Raw genomic sequence first — 21390 nt, 5'->3', positions numbered from 1 at the left:
CTTGAGGTAAATCAAGCTAAGCAGATAACACCATTGCTCTTGACAATTTTTAGGTAAGTTACTAAAAAGTATGGTGGCAAAGGTAATCACATTACTACTTACTTATAAGTTACTTAAAAGTACCAACATGTGTTACCAACATATTTCAACGATTTGGTGTTTCCAAAAACCGAAACTACATCTCTTTTCCTGTGGTTAGAAGCATAGATCCTTGTTAGTGTGCCGTATGGACATCATTTGACTTTCCTGAGGCTTCTACATCATTTATTCCTATTATATATTTCATTCTGTCAACACTTTGAACACGTTTACATGCATTCAAGAAAACAATTTATTCTGGGGCTTGTAGAAAGCAGCGCTCTGAAACAAAAATTGATTTATGTACATTTGCATTTGTTAATGATAAGTTCATTTCAATTCATAATGTATTAAATTATTTTAACATATGCAACTATTTATATTAAAATTAAATATATCCGTAGATATTGAAATCGTCTAGATTACGGATGTAACCTCCGTTCCCTGATGGAGGGAACATGACGTTGTGTGGAAGAAGCAACACTAGGGGTCTCTCTTGAGCGCCGAATATACCTCTGATCTATGCTGCCCTACAAAGGCAAAACGCCGTAACATCATGTTTGGTCAAAAATGAGTTAATGTCATTTTTGGGGTATTCAAGACCTCCTTTATCATGTGAATAAATATCGCGAGTTAATTTGATTGTTTTAACGAGAATTTAAAGGGCTATGACAACCGTAACATCCAAAACCATACGAGAAACCACAGCAGAACGCCGTAACAGTTGTTACGGCTCTTAGCCTTTGTTCCGGCACGCTGAATTTGAGTTTAAGGTGTTCTGACTTTGTTACGCCTGGCATCAAGAGAGATGTTACGGTGCCGCTGTGATGTTACTGTACTCTGGCTTTGTCATACTGTCAGAGATTACCGCTCTTTTATTGTCACCAAACCGCGTAACATACACAGGACACATCTTTGAAATAAAGTGTAGACTGCCGACTGCTTGTTTGTATTATTACTCTGTGATAGCGATGCGATAGGGCGATGGTTCAGATCTGTCACTGTCAGTGACAGCCCGGAGCTAGCTAAATTTAATCGGTGTCACGTAAATTAGCGCTAACGTTGACGCTGACACTCGCCTCACATCAGATGCTGAAAACCAAATATTAAGTACAGAAGCATCCTACCTTTCCATGCAATCCGATATAATCCATAGAAGATATAATCCATAGCAATGCACGCCATCTGCTGTATCCACAACAATCCATACGTGTTTGAGCCATATTTCCTTCTTGCAGGTGTTCACGTCAGATTTTACAGCTGGTTATCGATAACGTCCGTACAAAGTAGGCTAACCTAAATAGTAAAAGTAATTCCAACTTTTTTTCGGTATACTCTGTCTATATTATCTCAGAATTAAAAAGTAGTAATCCAAGTCAAGTTCATTGACTGAGCATCTTGAGCAGTTTGGACTTCAAAGTTTAACCCTTTAACTGTCACCCCTCCCCCTTTTTTTCGCATAGACATGAAAATCACTATCCAAACTTAAATGGTTGTATTTCAAGAATGCTTTGTCATATATACCTATGGACAAGTTGTGTTCCAAATTTTAGGTTGATATCTCAAAAAATTTGCTTTCAGTAAGATTTTATTTGGGCGCAGTAAAAAACTTGGAATGAGCAGTCTCTAATCTCTAATGTATTGGTCCAATGTTTAATTAATTATTACTCTATATCTTGCATTTAAATACATATACCTTTGTATTCAATTATAATTAAATTATCTTTATTGTGAAAATATGTATTGTATTTATTCATACTATACATACTGTACTGCAAAGTAACTTATCTGTTATACTGTTTAACTGTGTTAGTGTTGCCGCACTATCCTGATCATTATAGCACTAAATAGGAACAACCAAAGGTCTTCTATATAATTTAAAACAAATACCATGATGACTAGACCTTGGTAAGGTGTTCTTATAATGGATGTAAGTATGGTGAACAGCAAGTAAATATTGATTATATGTCAGTTACGGCCCCCAGACATACGGGTATAAAGGCGGGGAAATGCGTCTGTTTCATTCAGGATTTTTCTGAGGAGCCGGAAATGGTCGGGCCACAACAGTGGCTCGGCTCAGCAACGTGGCCAGGAGGACACAATGTCTCGTTCCATCCATCAGGGAATGGAGGTTACATATGTAACCTAGATGTTCCTCGTCTGTCGCTCACTCGACGTTGTGTCGCTCGACGTTGTGTCGAAAAAGCGACACTAGGGGTCCAATATAGATCACGCCATGCACTGAGCCGTGTAAGTGTACTGCTGACACAGAAGCAGGCAGGTACTTGACGTGCGATAACGACCAGCTGTTTAAGACTGCACGTACCCTTCCCCAATGCCCCATAAAGTCATTGGAAACCCTTATAGTTACCCTAGACAGGGGAACAAGGTGACACTTGCCAACATGGGAACGGGATGAGCCTAGCCGGGCCTCTTTACTCTCTATGTTACACGCATCGCGGGAAGGGGGTCTTACCCAGTTTCCTATTCTTTCAGGGAGAAAAGACCCTGCGGAGACCAAACCCGCCCAGAGAGGGCGGTAAAAGTGGCAAAATACACCACATGGTCTTTTAGATCACATGTGGGAAGTGGTGCGGTGGGGAACTGCCCAAGGGAGACGTGGGTCCACTCGTAAGGAGACCGTACGCGGAAAATACACACAGGCGGAACGTCCACATAGGAGCCCTAACCTGCAGAGCACCTATTCCAGTACAGGGTAGATTTGAGTACCCGCAGTGGATTGGGTCAGTGAATTCCTCAGCAGAATTGCAGACCTACAGGCTAGGGAGGAGTCATCCAGGGAGCCGAGTGAGTGGGCTCTCCTGGGAGAAAAAGCGCACGGTATTACCTCAGCCGAGGGAAAAGGCGCTAGGTGCAAGTGATTCAACCGGTCAATCCGTCAGCGTGTTACCAAGTTCTACCTGCTCGGACCTGAGAAAACAAGGGACGAGACTGATTCTACCCTGAGATTGTAGAATCTCGCAAAGGTATTAGGTGCCCAACCCGCTGCTCTGCATATGTCTGCCAGGGAGATGCCACTGGCCAGTGCCCATGAGGACGCAACACTCCTTGTTGAGTGTGCTCGGACCCGCAAGGGCGGGGGCATGGACTGGGTGCGATTGGCCAATGAAATGGTGTCCACCACCCAATGGGAGAGCCTCTGTTTGGAGACAGTGTTCCCTTTCCGCTGTCCACCAAAGCAGACAAAGAGCTACTCAGAGCATCTAAATCGCTCCGTGCAGTGCAAGTAGGTATGCAAAGCACGTACCGGACACAGCAACGAAGGGGGTGGGTCTGCTTCCTCCCAGGGCAGCATTGCAGGTTCACTACCTGGTCTCTGAAGGCTGTGGTAGGAACCTTGGGCACGTAGCCCGGCCGCGGTCTTAGGATCACATGTGTGTCTGCCGGACCGAACTCCAGGCAAGTGTCTCTGACAGAGAACACTTGCAGGTCCCCGACCCTTTTGATGGAGGCGAGCGCAATCAGCAGGGCCACTTTTAAGGAGAGGGCCCTGAGTCCAACTGATTCTAGCAGCTCGAAGGGGGGTCTCTGAAGGCCCGAGAGGACCACTGAGAGATCCCAGGAGGGGAACAGGCTTGGACAGGAGGGATTTAACCTCCGGGCGCCTCTTAGGAACCTGATAATCAAGTCGTGCTTACCCAAAGACTTGCCATCTACTGCGTCGTGGTGGGCTGCGATAGCAGCTCTCCTCCAACCTCTCCTGCAGAAATGAGAGCACTGACCTGACTGTGCACCTTTGTGGGTCTTCACCCCGAGAAGAACACCAATTCACGAACAAGTGCCACTTTAGGGTGTAAAGTTGCCTGGTGGAAGGGGCTCTGGCTTGATTGATCGTGTGGTAGATGGTAGATCAGCTAGATCTTCCGTGTTCCATCCAGGGGCCAGACGTGGAGGTTCCAGAGGTATGGGTGCGGATGCCAGAGCGTGCCCCGTCCCTGAGAAAGAAGGTCTTTCCTCAGGGGAATTTGCCAGGGACGGGCTGTCGCAAGGAGTGTGAGGTCCAAGAACCAAGCCGAGTTGTTCCTCGTCCTCCCTGATCTTGCATAGCACCTGTGCAAGAAGGCTCCCTGGGGGAAATGTGTACTTGCATAGCCCCGTGGGCCAGCTGTGTGCCAGTGCATCTGCCCCGAGGGGAGCCTCTGTTTGGGCATACCAGAGCGGGCAGTTGGAGGTCTCTCGGGAAGCGAACAGGTCTAACTGAGCCTTGCCGAACCGTTCCCAAATCAGCTGGACCGACTGTGGGTGAAGCCTCCACTCTCCACTGGGCAAGCATTGTCGTTACAGCGCGTCCGCTACCACATTGAGTTTGCTGGGGATGTGAGTGGCAAGCAGCGACTTGAGTCTAACATGACATGTGACATGTGGCGGGAGCGTACGCCGCCTTGACGATTTATGTACGCTACCACGGTGGTGCTGTCTGATTTCATCAAGACGTGTTTGCCCTGAACTAGTGGGAGAAACTTCTGCAGGGGAAAGAAAACAGTCAGCAACTCCAGGCAGTTCATGTTCCAGCGCAGCAGGGCCCCTTTCCAACGGCCCGCAGCTGCATGCCCATTGCACATGGCACCCCAACCCAATCTGGAGGCGTCGGTCGTGACCAGGATGCGTCAGGGAACCTGCTGCAAGGGGAATCCTGCCCACAGAAAGCAGAGGTCTGTCCAGGGTTTGAATGTTTGATGGCAGGCGGGGGTGACCATCACACGGTGCATGCCGCGGTGCCATGCTCGTCTCGGGACTCGAGTCTGTAGCCAGTGCTGAAGCGGTCTCATACGCATCAACCCCAGTGGCGCGACCACTGCGGAGGATTCCATATGCCCCAGGAGCTTCTGGAAAAGTTTTAAAGGGACCGTTGTGACTGGCCTGAAGGTGGCGAAGTATTTCAGCACTGACTGCATGCGCTCGTTGGTGAGGCGCGCTGACATTGAGACTGAGCCTAACTCCATGCCTAGAAAAGAGAAGCTCTGAACCGGGGTGAGCTTGCTCTTTTCCCAGTTGACCTGAAGCCCTAAACGGCTGAGGTGCCTGAGCACCTGGTCCCTGTGGGTGCATAGTAACTCTCGGGAGTGGGCCAGGATGAGCCAGTCGTCTCAGTCGTCTCAACGCGAGGAGACAGGGACATGCCGAAGGGGAGGACCTTGCACTGATACGCCTGGCCATCGAACGCGAACCGTAGAAAGGGTCGATGTCGAGGCAGTATTGAGACGAGGAAGTATGCGTCCTTCATGTCTACTGCTGCGAACCAATCTAGATGCTGGACGCAAGTTAAAATATGTCTTTGCGTGAGCATTTTGAGTTTGTGTAAGGCCCGGTTGATAACTCGCGAGTCCAAGATTGGTCGTAAGCCACCGCCTTTCTTGAGTACGATGAAGTAAGGGCTGTAGAGACCCTTCTTCATCTCGGTTGGAGGGACAGGCTTTATCGCTTCTTTAAGCAAAAGGGTTGCGATTTCCGCGTGCAGGGACTTGGCATGTTCGCCGTGTTCTGCGGAAAACGGGGGCGGGGAGAAGTGCCCAGGGGCAAACTGCAATGCTGTGCAGAGAAGGAGAAAGCTGCTGAAGTGCGCCATAGATCCAACAGCAGTAATCGCTCAGAGGTAGAGGAAAAGGTGTGTGACTCGCAGCTCACTGCATACACGACCATCGGCTCCGAAGAAAATTTCTGAATGAAACAGACGCATTTCCCCGCCTTTATACCCATATCTCCGGGGGCGGGACATGCAAATTCTGTCTGCCAACTTCTCATTGGCCTTTTTTCATAGATCAGAGGTATATTCGGCGCTCAAGAGAGACCCCTAGTGTCGCTTCTTCGACACAACGTCGAAGTGAGCGACAGACGGGGAAACAAATTTACCAAGATAAATAAATGCTGTTAGTTGATAGTATTAAATAATGTAGTTAACTAGAGTTCACAAATGCATTCTTATTGTAAAACATTACCACAATTTCAATTATTTATTTGTCAAAATGACACATTTTTGCATTACAGGAGGCTACTGACAAATGGTTAATATGGGCAGGTGCTTTATGCACAGAATAATTAAGAATCGTTTTACTTTTGAACCTGGACATTTCTTGACAGTTTATGTGAAATTCACCTGAGCGGACATTTAAACTATTTAATGCAAAGTGAAGTCATTTATCAGACTTTGGATATTTTAGCTTCTTATGACTCAGTACGAAGAAAATGGTATGATTTGAAGACATGCAACTGCTCCAGCTCCAAGTTTCTGTCCATGTGATTTTGATTTCAAACTAAGCAGTAGCTTCCTGCAGGGCTAGAGTGAGGATGATAAGTTATTAAAACTTGAAAGTTAATCATCTTAGTGGGAAAGAATGACAAGTATGGTGGGGCAGAGTGAGCCTTGAAAAAGAAATAATCAAGGCAAGCTGCTTTAGTCTTTTGAAGCACCTGGACTTTACATTTCAGTCTGTCTCTCTGATGAAGTAATGCATAAATAATGCTGAACAAACATTTGACCTGCTCTTCCGTTAAATGAGGGGCAAAGTAAAGCCAAACAAACAACCACTTGCTGCTCAATGCTGCCTCACCACACGCAGCACAGTAGCATAGCTCAAATACACTTTTAGAGTCAGCTTGAAACGCTGTTCACAACCTATTTCACTAACAAAATCGGACATATTTCTGAGTGAAACAGGATGTTTAGTGAGACAAATGACGGGTGACACTTTATTTTCTCATCAAGGATTGATCGGATGAGAAATATGTCATTTCAAAGCAGAGGAAGTTATTGCAGTTTGAATGTTTTTTTGTTTTGTTTTTTCAAATGTTTTATGGAAAAATAAAAATTAATTGTTCTGTAGAGCAGGGGATGTGTTGCCGCTGCATGATCCATTGATTTGCGAAAAATGTGCACAAAAATTTGTTCTGTAAACAAACGTGTCACAAATGTGACGGTGCTGCAGGATGCCAAAAATATATGTGGAGCAGGTAAAGAATGGGCAAGCAGGAGGTGGGAACCGCTGAACAGTAAACATAAAGGATTAATGATATAAATGAACTTAAAACAATATAAAACATAAACGAACACAGACACACACGCAGCACAAAAATATGTTCTGTTTTTCAGTTTCAAACGATGCACCAATTTATATAAGAATTGTTTTACAAATGATTTACACAGAAATTCTTTCTTTTAAAGAATGTGTCGAATCACTGAAAATGTGACAATTAGCAAATACAGGCAGTAAAACCAGACATCACACTTCCATTGAAGGCAAGGACAGGGAAAAACTAAGGCATGTTTTCTGCAGTCTGGGTGGCACAGCTTCCTCTAAGTCACAGGTAATGGCATGAGTTACCCACCTCATTCACACTGTGAGTACAGCCCTGTGGCTGTCACAGTATGGGCTTGGCACAGAAATTCAGGAACAGGTGCCAACCCTGTGTCACCTCAACAAAATATTATCAAGGATTGGCCACAGACTTAGCATGCAGTGGCAATCACGGGCACCTCTGGTGGACCCTTTGAGGTCTTGCCACACGGGATATCCACTTACAGTGAAAACAAAGGCAGCCCCATGGAGTCTCACCTCAAGGAAAGTCTCAACTGGCATGCAGCATGTGTATAACGCATGGCCAAAGTAAACTATATTCAACATTGTCTGTGTGCATAAGCTCATGGTAAGTTCACCATGACAACTCTGGGAAAGGTTTGAATGTTGATGTAAGTAAGGGATGTAGATAAGATATTGGCCTTGGTGAGCTAGATCTGCAACGCTGCTACTTTTAGTCAATAAAACATACTGAGTTAGCTAGCCCTAACCCTAAATGCGAGACATGATGCTGCATAATTAGAGATGCATACAATCCCCCGTAGCAGATCTAGGCAGGTGGGAGGTTGGTTTCAGAGGAAAACACTTTCAGCATGCTGCGGTACATATAAAGTAATCCTCCCAACCCTGTTTATAAGGAATTATCTAGCTATAAAAAATGCTGCTTATAGTTTTACGAAAACTAAAATTACTTTTATGGAACAACTTTTGGTACTACTATGGTCCGGAATAGATTTTATATTATAGCTATGATGTATTTTGCAACAATGTAAAGTCTTATATCAGTATATAATCATATTTTAGTAGAGTCTTATTTATTAAGCTTAACCCTACAGATCTCACTTCAAGGTAGGTGCCCGATGACCATCATATAGGACATTCATGTGCATCCATACAAGTGATTCCAGGAAAATTTGGCTTGAAGGTCTCTTTATGTTTAGTGGTTTGGAAGAGGGCTTTTTCATAGTTTAGCCATAGTTTTGTTAAGGTCACCGTATGCGTAAATCTTACCTGCCTGTTCTTTGTAGGGTGATCTTTACTCACATAAAAGAAAATTATTCAGAAAATGTCAGCAACTGGATATGGATCTGACAACATGTGCTGAATATGACATTTTTGAATTCTATCTTCTAAAAGGACAAGAGACTTCTAACCACTATACTGTAAAAACGTAATTAAAACATATAAAGTGTTACTCTATGATAAGATCAATATTAGTCTTGAGTAGTGATTCCCAGTACATTCAATTGAGGTGTAAAAAATTCAGTCACAGTTTCAGTAGAGAGTAAAAAGCAAATTCTTTTCAAAACAGAACAAGTCACTTTAAAGATCCATTGCCCCCTTCTGCATTTAAACTGCCTTTATGGAAGGGATATTGGGCAACACACACAATCCTGGTCTCAAACTGGCTGGTTGGGTCACAAAAAAAGTAGAATAATAAGCACAATCATGTGTATAAAGTGGATATGAGCTGTTGGCTGCAACCGACAAATCTGATGCTGTAGATAAGCTTTGTGTTGGACAGTGTAGGTGCTTTTTAAAAGAATATAAGATTCACTTCAGGAAAAATGCATCCACATTCAAATATTCACTATGAAGATGCATCGCAAGTGTGATGATGCCTATCAATATTTATTAAATATCAAGGCTTGTGAAACTTATTTAGAATCCAAGAAATTTATGTCAAACAATGATTTTTGCGTCCTTGAAGGGCACTGCGAGAAAGGGATGTCCTTCAAAGGGTTCAGAACACCTTTAGTAAAGGGTAATGTGACGGTCACATTTCTAAGTGTAACTTATGCCATGAAAAACAAGTCATACAAGTTTGAAACTTTGACAGTTTGAATTTTTGGCTAAACTAACCCTTTAAGATGTAAATATTAACTATGTTTAAAAATGACTGGCAGTTTGTGTTGTTTTGAAATGGAGTGCTAGGGGAAGGTTCCTTGCAAAAGGGTTCCTTAAATGTAGAAAAATTACTGATAGATATTTCCAACCAAAGGGAACATATACAGAATATATACTGTATATGAAATACAATTAAAGTAGGCATAGAAAAACTATGTTATTCAACATTTACTCTAAGCTGTACCCCTGTGACCTCAATTATGTACCCTCTGAAATGTTCAGTAAAGCACCATTCAGTAATTATAATGACTTTTTTTTCACAACATGAATATGGAATTGTCATGATCTTGCTACTTTAGTCTTAGTTTATTCTTCTTGCGGCAGGATCATGACAGTCTCCTCCGCCCAGTGGTTATGCTCTCCTTGTGTCTCCCACAGGTGCCGCTCACCTGCGTAATCAGTTGTTTCGTGCTGCTCATTAATAGATCTGCAGCACCTGTCTCCTATCTCCTTTCTCCATTTTAAACCCTTCACATTTTCAGTCTTGTGCAAAATAGTTTTTGTATTAGTGTTAGTCAGTCGGTTCCTGTTCAGTCTTCAGTCAGTTTCTAGATATTGATTGTGGACTCAAACAGGGTCACTGCAGACCTTTGGGTCAACAAGGAAGCAAACTATTGCAGATTGTACATGCTCTGGAAAATGAATCAATACTATTGTGTATAAACAGTGCATCAGTTTACCTTGATTGTGGGCTTCTTGGTGGAAAACCCTCGGTACCATCCTGCAACAAACAACATTTAAATATGTTATTTAAGGCACATTTTAGATCAAAGATCATACAAAGGTTATGCTTTATGATGGATTTTGGACCTTTTTGGAGTTGACAGTGTGAAGCATTTCCCATCTACTTTCATTGTATGGGAAAGATCAATGTGAGCATTCGGCTTCAAAACGTGTGTGTTACAATGAAGAAAAGGAAAATTGCACAGGTTTGGAATGACACAATTTTACTTTTTGGGTAAACTGTTGCTTTAAAATCCCATGCAAATAAGGATATCTTATTTTTTTTGTATGTACTATATATATACAGTATATAGCTTGTTATTTGTTTCTATTCACTTTAGCTAATTATTTTTTATTGTTTAATAAGTTCATATATAGGCAGTTTGATCATGTTTTTTATCCTTAGTAAACAACTTGTTAATCTTAACTGATGTGTTTTAGTTGATACAATCCAGTGGTAAAGTGTTTACGAGAACATTAAGAAAGCATAAATTCATAGATAATAAAGATATTAAATATGTAATGATTTGGATACACATTTCTTTTTAATTAATGTGTATATTAATGTTTTAGGAACACTTATTATTAAATAAATTAATGCTTAATAAAGGTCGTAATAAAGCACTTACTAATGGCTAGCTAAGCATTTTGTGTGACCTAATCTAAAGTGAGAACTAAATATCCCTAAATAAACATGTATTAATATGGTTCAACATGGTCCAATATGGTCCACTGTGAGATTTTCGCCGTTTCGGCCAGTACTGCATTGTCACTAAATCTTCCATTGATCTTGTAAATGTGTTGTACATGTGTCTTAGTCTAATTATTAAACCTCAGCAGCCTCCGATTTCATTTAAGAAATATCCATTTATTTTGTGTTGCACGCTTCAAAGTGAAGGCCTTGACCTGCTAAATACATCACGTTATAATTTCTGTAATCTGTGTATTAGATTACAGAAAGCGAAACGCTCATTTAAAGCGAAGCGTGCAGCACATTCCAGATTATTTATTTAATTAAATTGCTGCGTCTTATGGTGTAACAAATGAGTGAACTGCTTATCCAGAAGTGTGAAACTTCCATCAAACAGACACAGAAACAACACAGTGATCCATCAAAATAAAAGTTTGGTGTAAACGGACAAGTGTAATTGAAGAAATTATGACCAAAAATATATTACTAATGCATAGTAAAAATGTTATATTCATTTTAATTATTATATCAGGAATAATGGTATTTTAGCAAATTTCACAAGAAAGTGTACTCTTGTGCTAAGTTTTTAATTTATAAAGTGATTTTCTGTTGTGCTCACTTTATTTCACATAAAATAACTGTTTAACATTCCGCTGTGAAGATGTTATTGAAGCGCTTTATTTGATCAAATTGTTTCATTTGAATTCTTTATGAATTCACTTGATTAGTCATATTTTTTCAGAATTTTTTTTATGGAAAACAGAATTTGAGAAAACAAAGCAGAATTAGGAAAAAAACTAAATTCATCGGGTCCTATTTTTTATGCCTTGCAAACATAAACATTTCTATTTTATCTGAAGTAATAAAAGTCGCAGATGTATTGAATATCTAATTTTCCTCATTGAAACTTGTCATCAAAGTGATGATTTGGCTAAAAATTGCTTTCTATGAGAGACAAATGTCTTCCTGAAGGGGGCGCCTCCAGGCCTGAATCCAGAAAGCTGAATTCTTCGTTGATCAGCATTCAAATATTAGGACATATTTGTCATACTGCAGATATTTGTACATTAAATACAGTGCTCTTATCTTTTTAACCTGAAATACAAATCTGGCCCTGCAATCTCTGTAAAATTATTACATAAAATTCCCAATTCAATAACCACAAACTACTGTTATTGTCCCATCCGGTCCAGCACTGAGAAAAGCCAAATGTACAGCTTGTACACTTTAGCAGTATAGTAAGGACATTTTCACTAATGATGTTTAATAGGCAAAATATCATGTAAAGTCAATAATGTTACATGCGCTTTCCAAGAAAGCAATTTAATTTAATTTAAAAAATGTTGCCATTTCATCACTGTCATGTTACCGTGGTGACGTGCTGGCTGTTTCTAGAGCACGCGCATAGACTGTAGTGGGATTTTTGGACTTTCCTTCTGGAATTGGATAAAATTTTATGAAATATTAATAGTAGGTCCGCAGGTGAAACTGAATTAAACAGTCATTTTAATGGAAATAACGAGAACCAGTCTGCTCATAAAGCTTTATAGGATTGAAAATGGTGGTGTTTGAGAAGTTAGAGGATCTCTTTTAATAAACTGCGGATTTTCCTCTCTCACTATATATATAATACACTATTATATATTATTTTAAGATTTAGTATCTGTTTTGAGCCTTTGTGATTGAGATGCTTCAGGGTCAAGTTTTTATAGTAATGGATCATTAATAAATGTTTAATTAGGCACTAAATTAACAATTAGTCAATGCTTTTTTGCGATCTACAGTATATATTAAGAAATAATAGTTTTAATAGTATGTGTTACTAAAACAATTACAAATGCATTAAGTAAGTTTAAATGTAAATCCAATTAATTACACACATAATTTCTTTATTTCCTATGAATTCATGCCCTTTTCCACATTAAAAACATGATCAAACTGCCTATAAATTTACTTATACTATACTTACTATAATTTGCTACAGTGAACATAAACAAATAACAAACTATTTGTATGTAGCTTATTAATGTAGGAACAATAGTTTATAAATGATAAATTGACTATTAACTAATGCTTTACAAACACTTTATACTGTGCAGTTATTATAAAGTGTTACCGATTGTTAAAAAACACTGATTCGAAAAACACATAAACACTGATTCGCACAAGATTTCCACATAAAAAAATGACTTGGGCCTAAATTCCCTGTTGTTTGTCAAAAAACCTAATGTTTGCCTCAATATGACTTGGAATATGATGCATATGATACTATCATGATGCTTATGGTTAATTTTTTTAAGCTTTAAAGTGAGTCACTATCCACTGTTATTTTATTGCATAGATGTGCGTGCACACAACTTTGATCTTTCAAAAAACGACTTCACTCTGTTCCAAATGCATTGATTTGCATTTTGACACTCAGCAACTATGCAGTTGTAAAGGCCATTTCTTTCAGATGAAGTGGAACATAAAGACTGGTACAATGCACTAATAGTACACCAAGGTCTGGGCCACTGAGTTCACTGGCTGACGTCCAGTAGATCTCAGAAATACTGCCTTCCAGCAGATTCAACACACAGCTAGAAAACCCAACCAGCCCAAATCAACTTCACAATAAGCTTTCAGTCCATAATAAACGAGCTAAGCACTCAAATCTGATGTCTTGGCACAGAATGTCACCTTATTAATATAATACAAAATCCAGCTGTCGAACCTCCCCGCACTGTTAGCCACACAAAGAGCTAGGTAATGATATATTTAATCATGACTAAATAGTAGCCTAGGGTAAAACAAAATGTATTTTTTCCCCCACACTGCTTCTGAAGCAAGACTTCTCAACCTTTTCAAACCACCTTTAAATAATTAGATTAACCCTTGTGCTGTGTTGAAATTGTTTACCTAATTTCATGTTCCCGGTCAAAAATGACCGGCCTATTAAAAATTGCTTATAAATCTTTTGTTATGCTATATTATCACCAAATATTAAATTAGATATTTTTTTCAACTTGTTTTCTTTCAGTTTGCACAGTTTTTGTATTTCTTTTTAGAGCTTATTGATCGTAGGCCTCATTTACCTGAGCTTATGGACCTCCTTTTTTGAGTGAAAAATAAATTAATATTTGTGGATAATTTTGGCAATATTAAAGAAAATATGAAAACTTTTTACATATACTATTTAGCACACTAGTGTGCTTTAATGTTTAACCAGGAAGTTGAACAAAATGGCACAAAGTCACACTTGTGGTATTCCTGGTCAAAAATGACCGGCCTATAAAAATAGCTTATAAATCTCTCGTTATGCTATTTTATCACCAAATATTGGATTAGATCTTTTTGCAGACTTGCTTTCTTTCAATAAGGACAGGTTTTGTATTTATTTTTAGAAGTTATTGATCATAGGCCTCATTGACCTGAGTTTATGCACCTCCTGTTCATGTTAAAATATGTGCATGTGTGCTTGCAAACATAAAGGCTTCGGACCTGTGCACACACGCACGCACGCATGCACACACACACACACACACACACACACACACACACCAGAACTGTCTTTGGCCACACAATGACCCCACGGACAAACACACACATGCTCACGTACACGCACAAACTCTTTTGAGTATTACATGCTTTCTTTTTCACAGAGATGAAGTTTATCCTACTGGATGGTTGAATCCTGTTGGATGGATGAATAGATGTTTGATGCAGTTCAGGGTAGGATAAAGTTAATCTCTGTGAAAAAGAAAGCATGTAATACTCAAAACAAATTGTGAATGTATGTGAGCATGTGTGTGCGTGTGTACGTTCACAGGTCTGAGGCCTTTATGTTTGCAAACACACATGCACATATCTGAACATGCTCCTGTAACTTCCTAGTTAAACATTATAGCACACTAATGGGATAAATTGTACAGAATTTTTTTATATTTTATATAATATCGCCACAATTATCCACAAAGAATGATTTGTGTTTGTAAGAATTAGGTAAAGAAGCTCAGGTCAATGAGGCCTACGATCAATATGTTCCAAAAAAAAAATGCAAAACCTGTCCTAATTGAAAGAAAACAAGTGAAATAATAAATCCAATATTTGGTGATAATATAGCATAATGAGATTTATAAGCAATTTTTTTATAGGCCGGTCATTTTTGAACAACCTGAACAGCTCAAATCTGGTTTAAGCTGTTTGCTTGAGTTAAATGTGAAATACTAACAGACAATATTCAAACCACACTGCTAACACTGGCTTGAGTTCGACGCAATTGCTAATGCAGCCATTTGCAAACAATCGGCTGCAACAACCGAGGAAAAAATTCATAAGCTAACATTGCACACACCTGTGACCATCTGTCCCAAACACAACCCAGACACCAGTGCATAAATCATCACAGTCCATCTCTGTTAGTATTCTCCCCAGGTGGCTCTTGATAACAGAGGAGGTGCACTTTGTAATTAGCTATTTGGTTTATGCAAGGAATGAGCATACCGCGTCAGTTAGCGTTAGCAATTTCTATTGTCACTTTCCATTTAACACCAAAACTAAGCATGCTAATGGCTAATTAACAACATTTGGATGGAGGGTCTTCTGTCAGGTTGTGAGACAGGAAATGTGTTGGGTCAACATATTCTAGGTGTCAGTATGTTTCAAGCATAATAGCAAACTGTATCTAGAAATACACACACCAATTTAGCATTTAGCATTCTTTTGAATTTATGGATAGTTCACCCAAAAATGAAAACTCACCCACATAAATGGGCAGTGCACTTACTAGTGAACTAGGGGGTTGACTGAAATACAAATGTTGCTGTTAGCTTGCTACAAACATCCACACAGTAAAGCTAGCAAAAAAGATGATTAGCTTCTGGAGTTGTTCTCAAGAGGAAAAACTACGAGACAAAAACAACCACAGCAAAGGTGCCAGTGTGGTATGCAGTTGATATTTTGTAAGTGTTTGTGCTAGAGGCTGACTGCAGGCATTAGCTGTGATAGATTAGCAGGCAGTGAGACTGTGGTGAGACTTCCATGTGGACATGAGGAAATTCAGTGTCAACATACAACTGCCAACAAACAAATGACACCTAATAAAATGTGTCATCTCTCTGTGTGTTTCTCAACAGGTTTAGAATGTAGGGACTTGTTGAGCAATAAGGATCTATCTATTTATCTACAGTAGCAAGAATAAATATGTGAACTTTTTGGAATTATCTGGTTTTCTGCATTAATTGGTCAAAAATATGATCTCATCTTCATCAAAGTCATAAGTATCGACAAACTCAATTTGCTTAAGCGAACAACACACAATCAATTATAAACATTCATGTTTTTATTGAACACATCCCATTAAACATTCACAGTGCTGTGGACAAAGTAAGTGAACCCTTGGGTTTATTAACTGGTCGATCCTCATTTGGCAGCAATAACTTCAACCAGGCGTTCACGGTAGCTGCAGATTAGACCTGCACAACATTCAGAAGGAATTCTGGACCATTCTTCCATACAGAACTGTTTCAGCTCAGCCATATTCTTTGGATGTCTGGTGTGAAAAGTTCCCTTGAGGTCATTCTATAGCATCTCTATTGGGTTAAGGTCTGGGCTCTGACAGGGTCACTTCAAAAGGTGGATTTTAATTATTTGAAACCATTCTACTAAAGTAGGATACACTACTAAATTGTCTCCATTTATAGACAATTTTCTACCTGTGGACAGATGAATATCTAAGATCTATAAAATAGCTTTTTAACCCTTTCCAGCTTTTATCCAATGAAAAACAGATCTTCTGAAATCTCTTTTTTGCAAGGCATGGTCCAAGTAGCAAACTCAAAATGCTTTTTATAAGTCAAATTAGCTCAAACCCACACCTACAATCTTGTTTCATTAACTGGATGCCAGGTTTGCCAACACCTAACTGTAACTAGCTTTTGCTAACGTCATAAGCTTAGGGTTCACATACTTTTTCCAACCTGCACTGTGAAAGTTTGAATGATGTATTCAATATGTACTGGACTAATACTATGATTTGTGTGTTCTTGTTTAAAACAGATTGTGTTTATTCATTATTGCAGGTAATTCCAAAGGATTCACATAACTTTTCATGCCACTCTATCCATCCATACATCCATATCTGTTCACCCACCATCCATCTATCTATCTATCTATCTATCTATCTATCTATCTATCTATCTATCTATCTATCTATCTATCTATCTATCTATCTATCTATCCTTCAGTTTGTCCGTCTGTCCAACAATCCATCTATCTGACACAGCAAAAATCTTCTGTTATTACAACAGAATGCTCCAATCTGACCACTAGCCACTGCAGGCCAGCGTAACACTCCAGAGTCTAGAACATTCAAACGCTTCGATTTTCCAGGCATCCATTACCTCAAAACCATGCCACTGCAGCAAAACAATCAATACGTGCAGCAAACTGATAACCCCGTGAATCAGAGTACTGATTATGCAGAGCCTTGAGGCCAAAGCCAAAACTCTCACCTCACCTGTGGCTAATACACCCACATCTGAAGGATTCGATAGCCACACTCATCGAATCCTTCAGAATATGCAATAAACCATAGTTACACATGTTAAGAATGTCATGAGGGTGAGTAAATTATGACAAAATTTTAATTTCTGTGTGAACTATTCTTTTGTACATTTTGTATAATACAAGTTGGAAGTATTGCCACACACACACACACACACACACACACACAGATGTTGGTCTGGCTATCCTTATGAAGACTCTCCATAGACATAATGATTTTTATACTGTACGAACTATAGATTATATCCCCTACAAACACACAAACTAACATAAGTTAAATGGGTTTTCATTGTAAGTCTACAATCATCTGTCTGTACTGTAATTCCAAAAAAACACCAACAATCTTGACAAGTGGCAAAAAATAACACATAGGACTGCTAAATTTCCCTCTACCAGTCATACATACACTATGTTGTTGGGGTGGCAGGGTTTGTGTTTGGCCATTTTTGCAGACGGAAACATATTTCTTACTCGTGTAAGAGGCTATTTTTCACTGGCTGACAGACATTGCAGAATTCATGCATTTCAGGCCCTGAAGAATAGACTGTCGCTGTGACCATTGACAGCTCTGGGGCATAAGCGTATATTACTGACCTTTAAACTGTGACACACTGAAATTGAGCCACTTCTCTTTCAGGACCCAGAGGGGACTCAAGCGAAAATCGATGACAGTTCAGTTGCCTGGAAGAGCATTTGCACGTCATTGTGATGTTTTTTTGCATCACAATTGGGGGGGGGGGGGGTTCTAATTCTAAATCCTTTAAAGAAATAGTTCACACAAAAGTATACATTTTATCATGAAGTACTCAGCCTTATGTTGTTCCAAATGCTTTATGGATATGTTTTATTGAATGTCTTGGTCTCTTGGTCTTTTTAATACAATGGCTGTGGATAGTGCCTCACTTTAAAACTTAAAACATAAAAACTCTAGATGCCCGTTGCGCGTTCAAGAGAGAGCTTGTTTACAGTGGCACATGTGTGGTTTTTAGCAAGTTATCATTATTAATGAATTTATGACTTCATTTAAATACCTAAATTAGCACTATTTCAGCGCTGATTGTGCAGGCTAAACTAGATGGAGAGATCAGTGAATAAGGCACAAGGACTTTCACTGAAATATAACACGCAAAAGTGCCACAGCTGTTATGTGAATTCGCCCTTAGTCTTCGCAGAGTCTGACTAATCATAAATACATGCTAATAAAACATTTATTGCTGCTTTACATGCTGAAGAAGAGTTAAATGAACACCCTTAAGGCGTCCTGAAATTCTGTGTTGGAAGACTTTCAGTTGAGTTCAAGTATTCATAATTATTCTGGTTCCTAAAGCAACGATTGCTGATAGCACAAGTTACATGTTCTCCAAGAGAAACAAACCGTCATGATATTGTTTTTGTAATATGCAAGATGCGGTTACCTAAGAGTGAGTGATAGATGATAATATGTCTTTTGCCACTGTCCATGATGAGGATACAAAAAAAAAAAAAAAAAGTAAATTTTTTCTCTATTTTTAACAAATGGTCATTAAATGGAGGTTCTTAACCTTCAGAAAACCACAGGAGAATGGGGTGGATGTTTTAATTTCAGTTTAAATGAAATGTGGTTTCTCATTTTTGCAACCCTGTAACCAAAATTGGCTGAAAACAGTTTAAAAACCTGATATGTGATTGCTATTTGTATAGCAAAATCCAATAAATTTGTTGAAAAAATTGGATGCAGAATTGCAGATTTAGTCTAAGTTAGGCTGTCACTCAGTAGAAGGTAGTTTGTTACCAAATGTTTGTATAAATATACGTATATTTCATTTAAATGGCTTTTTAAACCTGTGTCTGCACAAACTAAAGCTAGAAAATAGGCTAAGATAATAAAAGAAAGCAAATCTTGTCTCATAGAATAAATGATACATTTTATCGCTTGTATTAAAGACTCACCTACATTTACACACTTATTCCATTGTGATAAACTTCCGTGGCAGCTCACCTGTTGTTCGAGATCGGCCAAGATCGGCCAAGCACGCAAACTGACACGTGAAATGAAAGTATCCTAGAAGCGACATGAAATTACATGGTAGACACTATCGATTAGTTTGTATGTTGGTTTAAGTGTAAGGATGTCTGTTTTGTTTGCCTCTCATTTGCTTTTAGGACACTATCAGTTAGGTTTAGGTTAAAGTTTTAGCTTGGGGAGGTACGTTTTACTCATTTAAATCTCCATTTAACATTCACCTTCACATACTGTCATATTACGACACAATTTCACTCGCTTTTGGCGCCCCCTGCTGGACATTTCACTGGGAAACGTGCAATCAAGCAGTCATTTTATTTGCAAAACTGTCACCTTAATTCATGAGAACATGCTGAAAAACATGTGATAGTTCCAAAAACTATTTGTTCAAAAGATTGCAAAGAATGACTTACCTTCACACCTTTCCAGGATCTGAACCGTTTCTCCAAGCTCTAGAGTCAGTCCATGTGACACAGATCCGCGGAAACTACAGACCACTGACAAAAGAAGAGAAAGTACAGGAGTTAGACAAGCATTGAACACATTCATGGATATTGCGTTTACAATAAAACATATAATTTTGCTGTTAAAGCTGAAGTGTGCTATTTCTGCGCCATTAGCGTCACAGAACATAACTTCCCTTGCCTGCTATTTCTCAAACAAACAGATCAACCTATTATTCTACATACTAAGCTGGTTAGGAGGAAGTATTTCAACATAATACTACACACATAGTATTTAGAGAAAACAGTGAAGGTATTTCTTACAATCCTTTACTGTATTTCAAACCTCAGAATTTATTAAATACTTCAGACAGTTAATTCAATAGTGAATTATTTATACACAAAAGAGTAGAGAATAGAATGTCTATTGGTACAGCTTTACCCAAAAGGAAGTGATGTATGTCCTGTGTGAAAAATGCAAACAGCCATACTTTCACATTTCAGTTTTGGGGCATTTGTGGAAAGGTTCAATAATAGATGCAGTGGACACCAGAGTTTTCGCTTTGTTTAGGGATAAGCCAAAAGACAAAGCTACTCTTATATTGAGGTCATTTTCAGTCCATGCCTTTCACTGGAGGGTTTAGTTGAAACTAAATGTGTTGTTTTGTTTCTTTTCTGCCTTTATAGTTTTCTTCCCCTACAAACATGTATCACAGCAGCCATAGTTTCTGTCAAATACCTGTTACTACCTTAGTAGTTCATAGTTCTCTTACACTCTGTGAAGGAGAACAAACAGTGTAAGACCTGTTTGAGTATATTTATAAATTAGTACATTTTGATTTTACAGTAGTAACAATAACTGTGGAAATGGTATCTAAAAATGGTTACCATTTTCATTACATTTTTGTAAGGGTTTGTTATATATTTCACATACTGTAAGTATATTTTAGCAACCAGGTATGTGAGCCCATACTATGTTGTGAATAAAATAATGGCTAAAGGACACTGCAAGGAATTACATAGCAATATAGAATGTACTAATTTCCTTATAACTTTTATGTAATGGTTGCTGCATAGTAAAAATATTAAAGACAACTTTTTTCATTACAAGAATGCTTTGGGTTCAAGCTCAATTAACAAAATTTTTGGTATAACGCTGATTTTCTCCTAAACTTATTTTGACCCGTCCCTCTATCCATGTAAATAAAGCAAAAATCGGGGGGCCTGGGTAGCTCAGTGAGTATTGACGCTGACTACCACCCCTTGAGTCATGAGTTTGAATCCAGGGCGAGCTGAGTGACTCCAGCAAGGTCTCCTAAGCAACCAAATTGGCCCGGTTGCAAGGAGGGGTAGAGTCAAATGGGGTAACCTTCTCGTGGTCGCTATAATGTGGTTCTCACTCTCGGTGGGGCGTGTGGTGAGTTGTGCATGGATGCCGCGGAGAATAGCATGAAGACTCCACACTCGCTATGTCTCCGCAGTAACGTGCTCAACAAGCCACGTGATAAGATGCGTGGATTGACGTCTCAGACGTGGAGGCGACTGAGATTCGTCCTCCGCCACCCGGATTGAGTCACTCGCTACCACAATGATTTAGAGCGCATTGGGAATTGGGCATTCCAAATTGGGGAGAAAAGGGGAGAATTATTTATTTTGAAATAAAACAAAAATCACAGTTATAGCAAGGCA

The 21390-nt window shown here is 39.4% G+C and overlaps 1 protein-coding gene across 1 annotated transcript in view; it reads right to left on the bottom strand.

The window, feature by feature from the left end:
• LOC127639758 (dedicator of cytokinesis protein 3-like) overlaps nucleotides 1–21390 on the bottom strand; it is a 232045-nt gene that overhangs the window by 151978 nt on the left and 58677 nt on the right. Inside the window, exons 2-3 of the mRNA XM_052121970.1 lie at nucleotides 19672–19755; nucleotides 9980–10020 (exon numbers count right to left, since the gene is read on the bottom strand). Coding sequence (XP_051977930.1) covers nucleotides 9980–10020; nucleotides 19672–19755 — 125 coding nt within the window. The remainder of the gene's footprint in view (nucleotides 1–9979; nucleotides 10021–19671; nucleotides 19756–21390) is intronic.

Source organism: Xyrauchen texanus, chromosome 48 (genome assembly GCF_025860055.1).
Source record: "Xyrauchen texanus isolate HMW12.3.18 chromosome 48, RBS_HiC_50CHRs, whole genome shotgun sequence".
Classification (NCBI taxonomy): domain Eukaryota; kingdom Metazoa; phylum Chordata; class Actinopteri; order Cypriniformes; family Catostomidae; genus Xyrauchen; species Xyrauchen texanus.
This window is presented reverse-complemented; position numbering and strand designations above follow the sequence as displayed.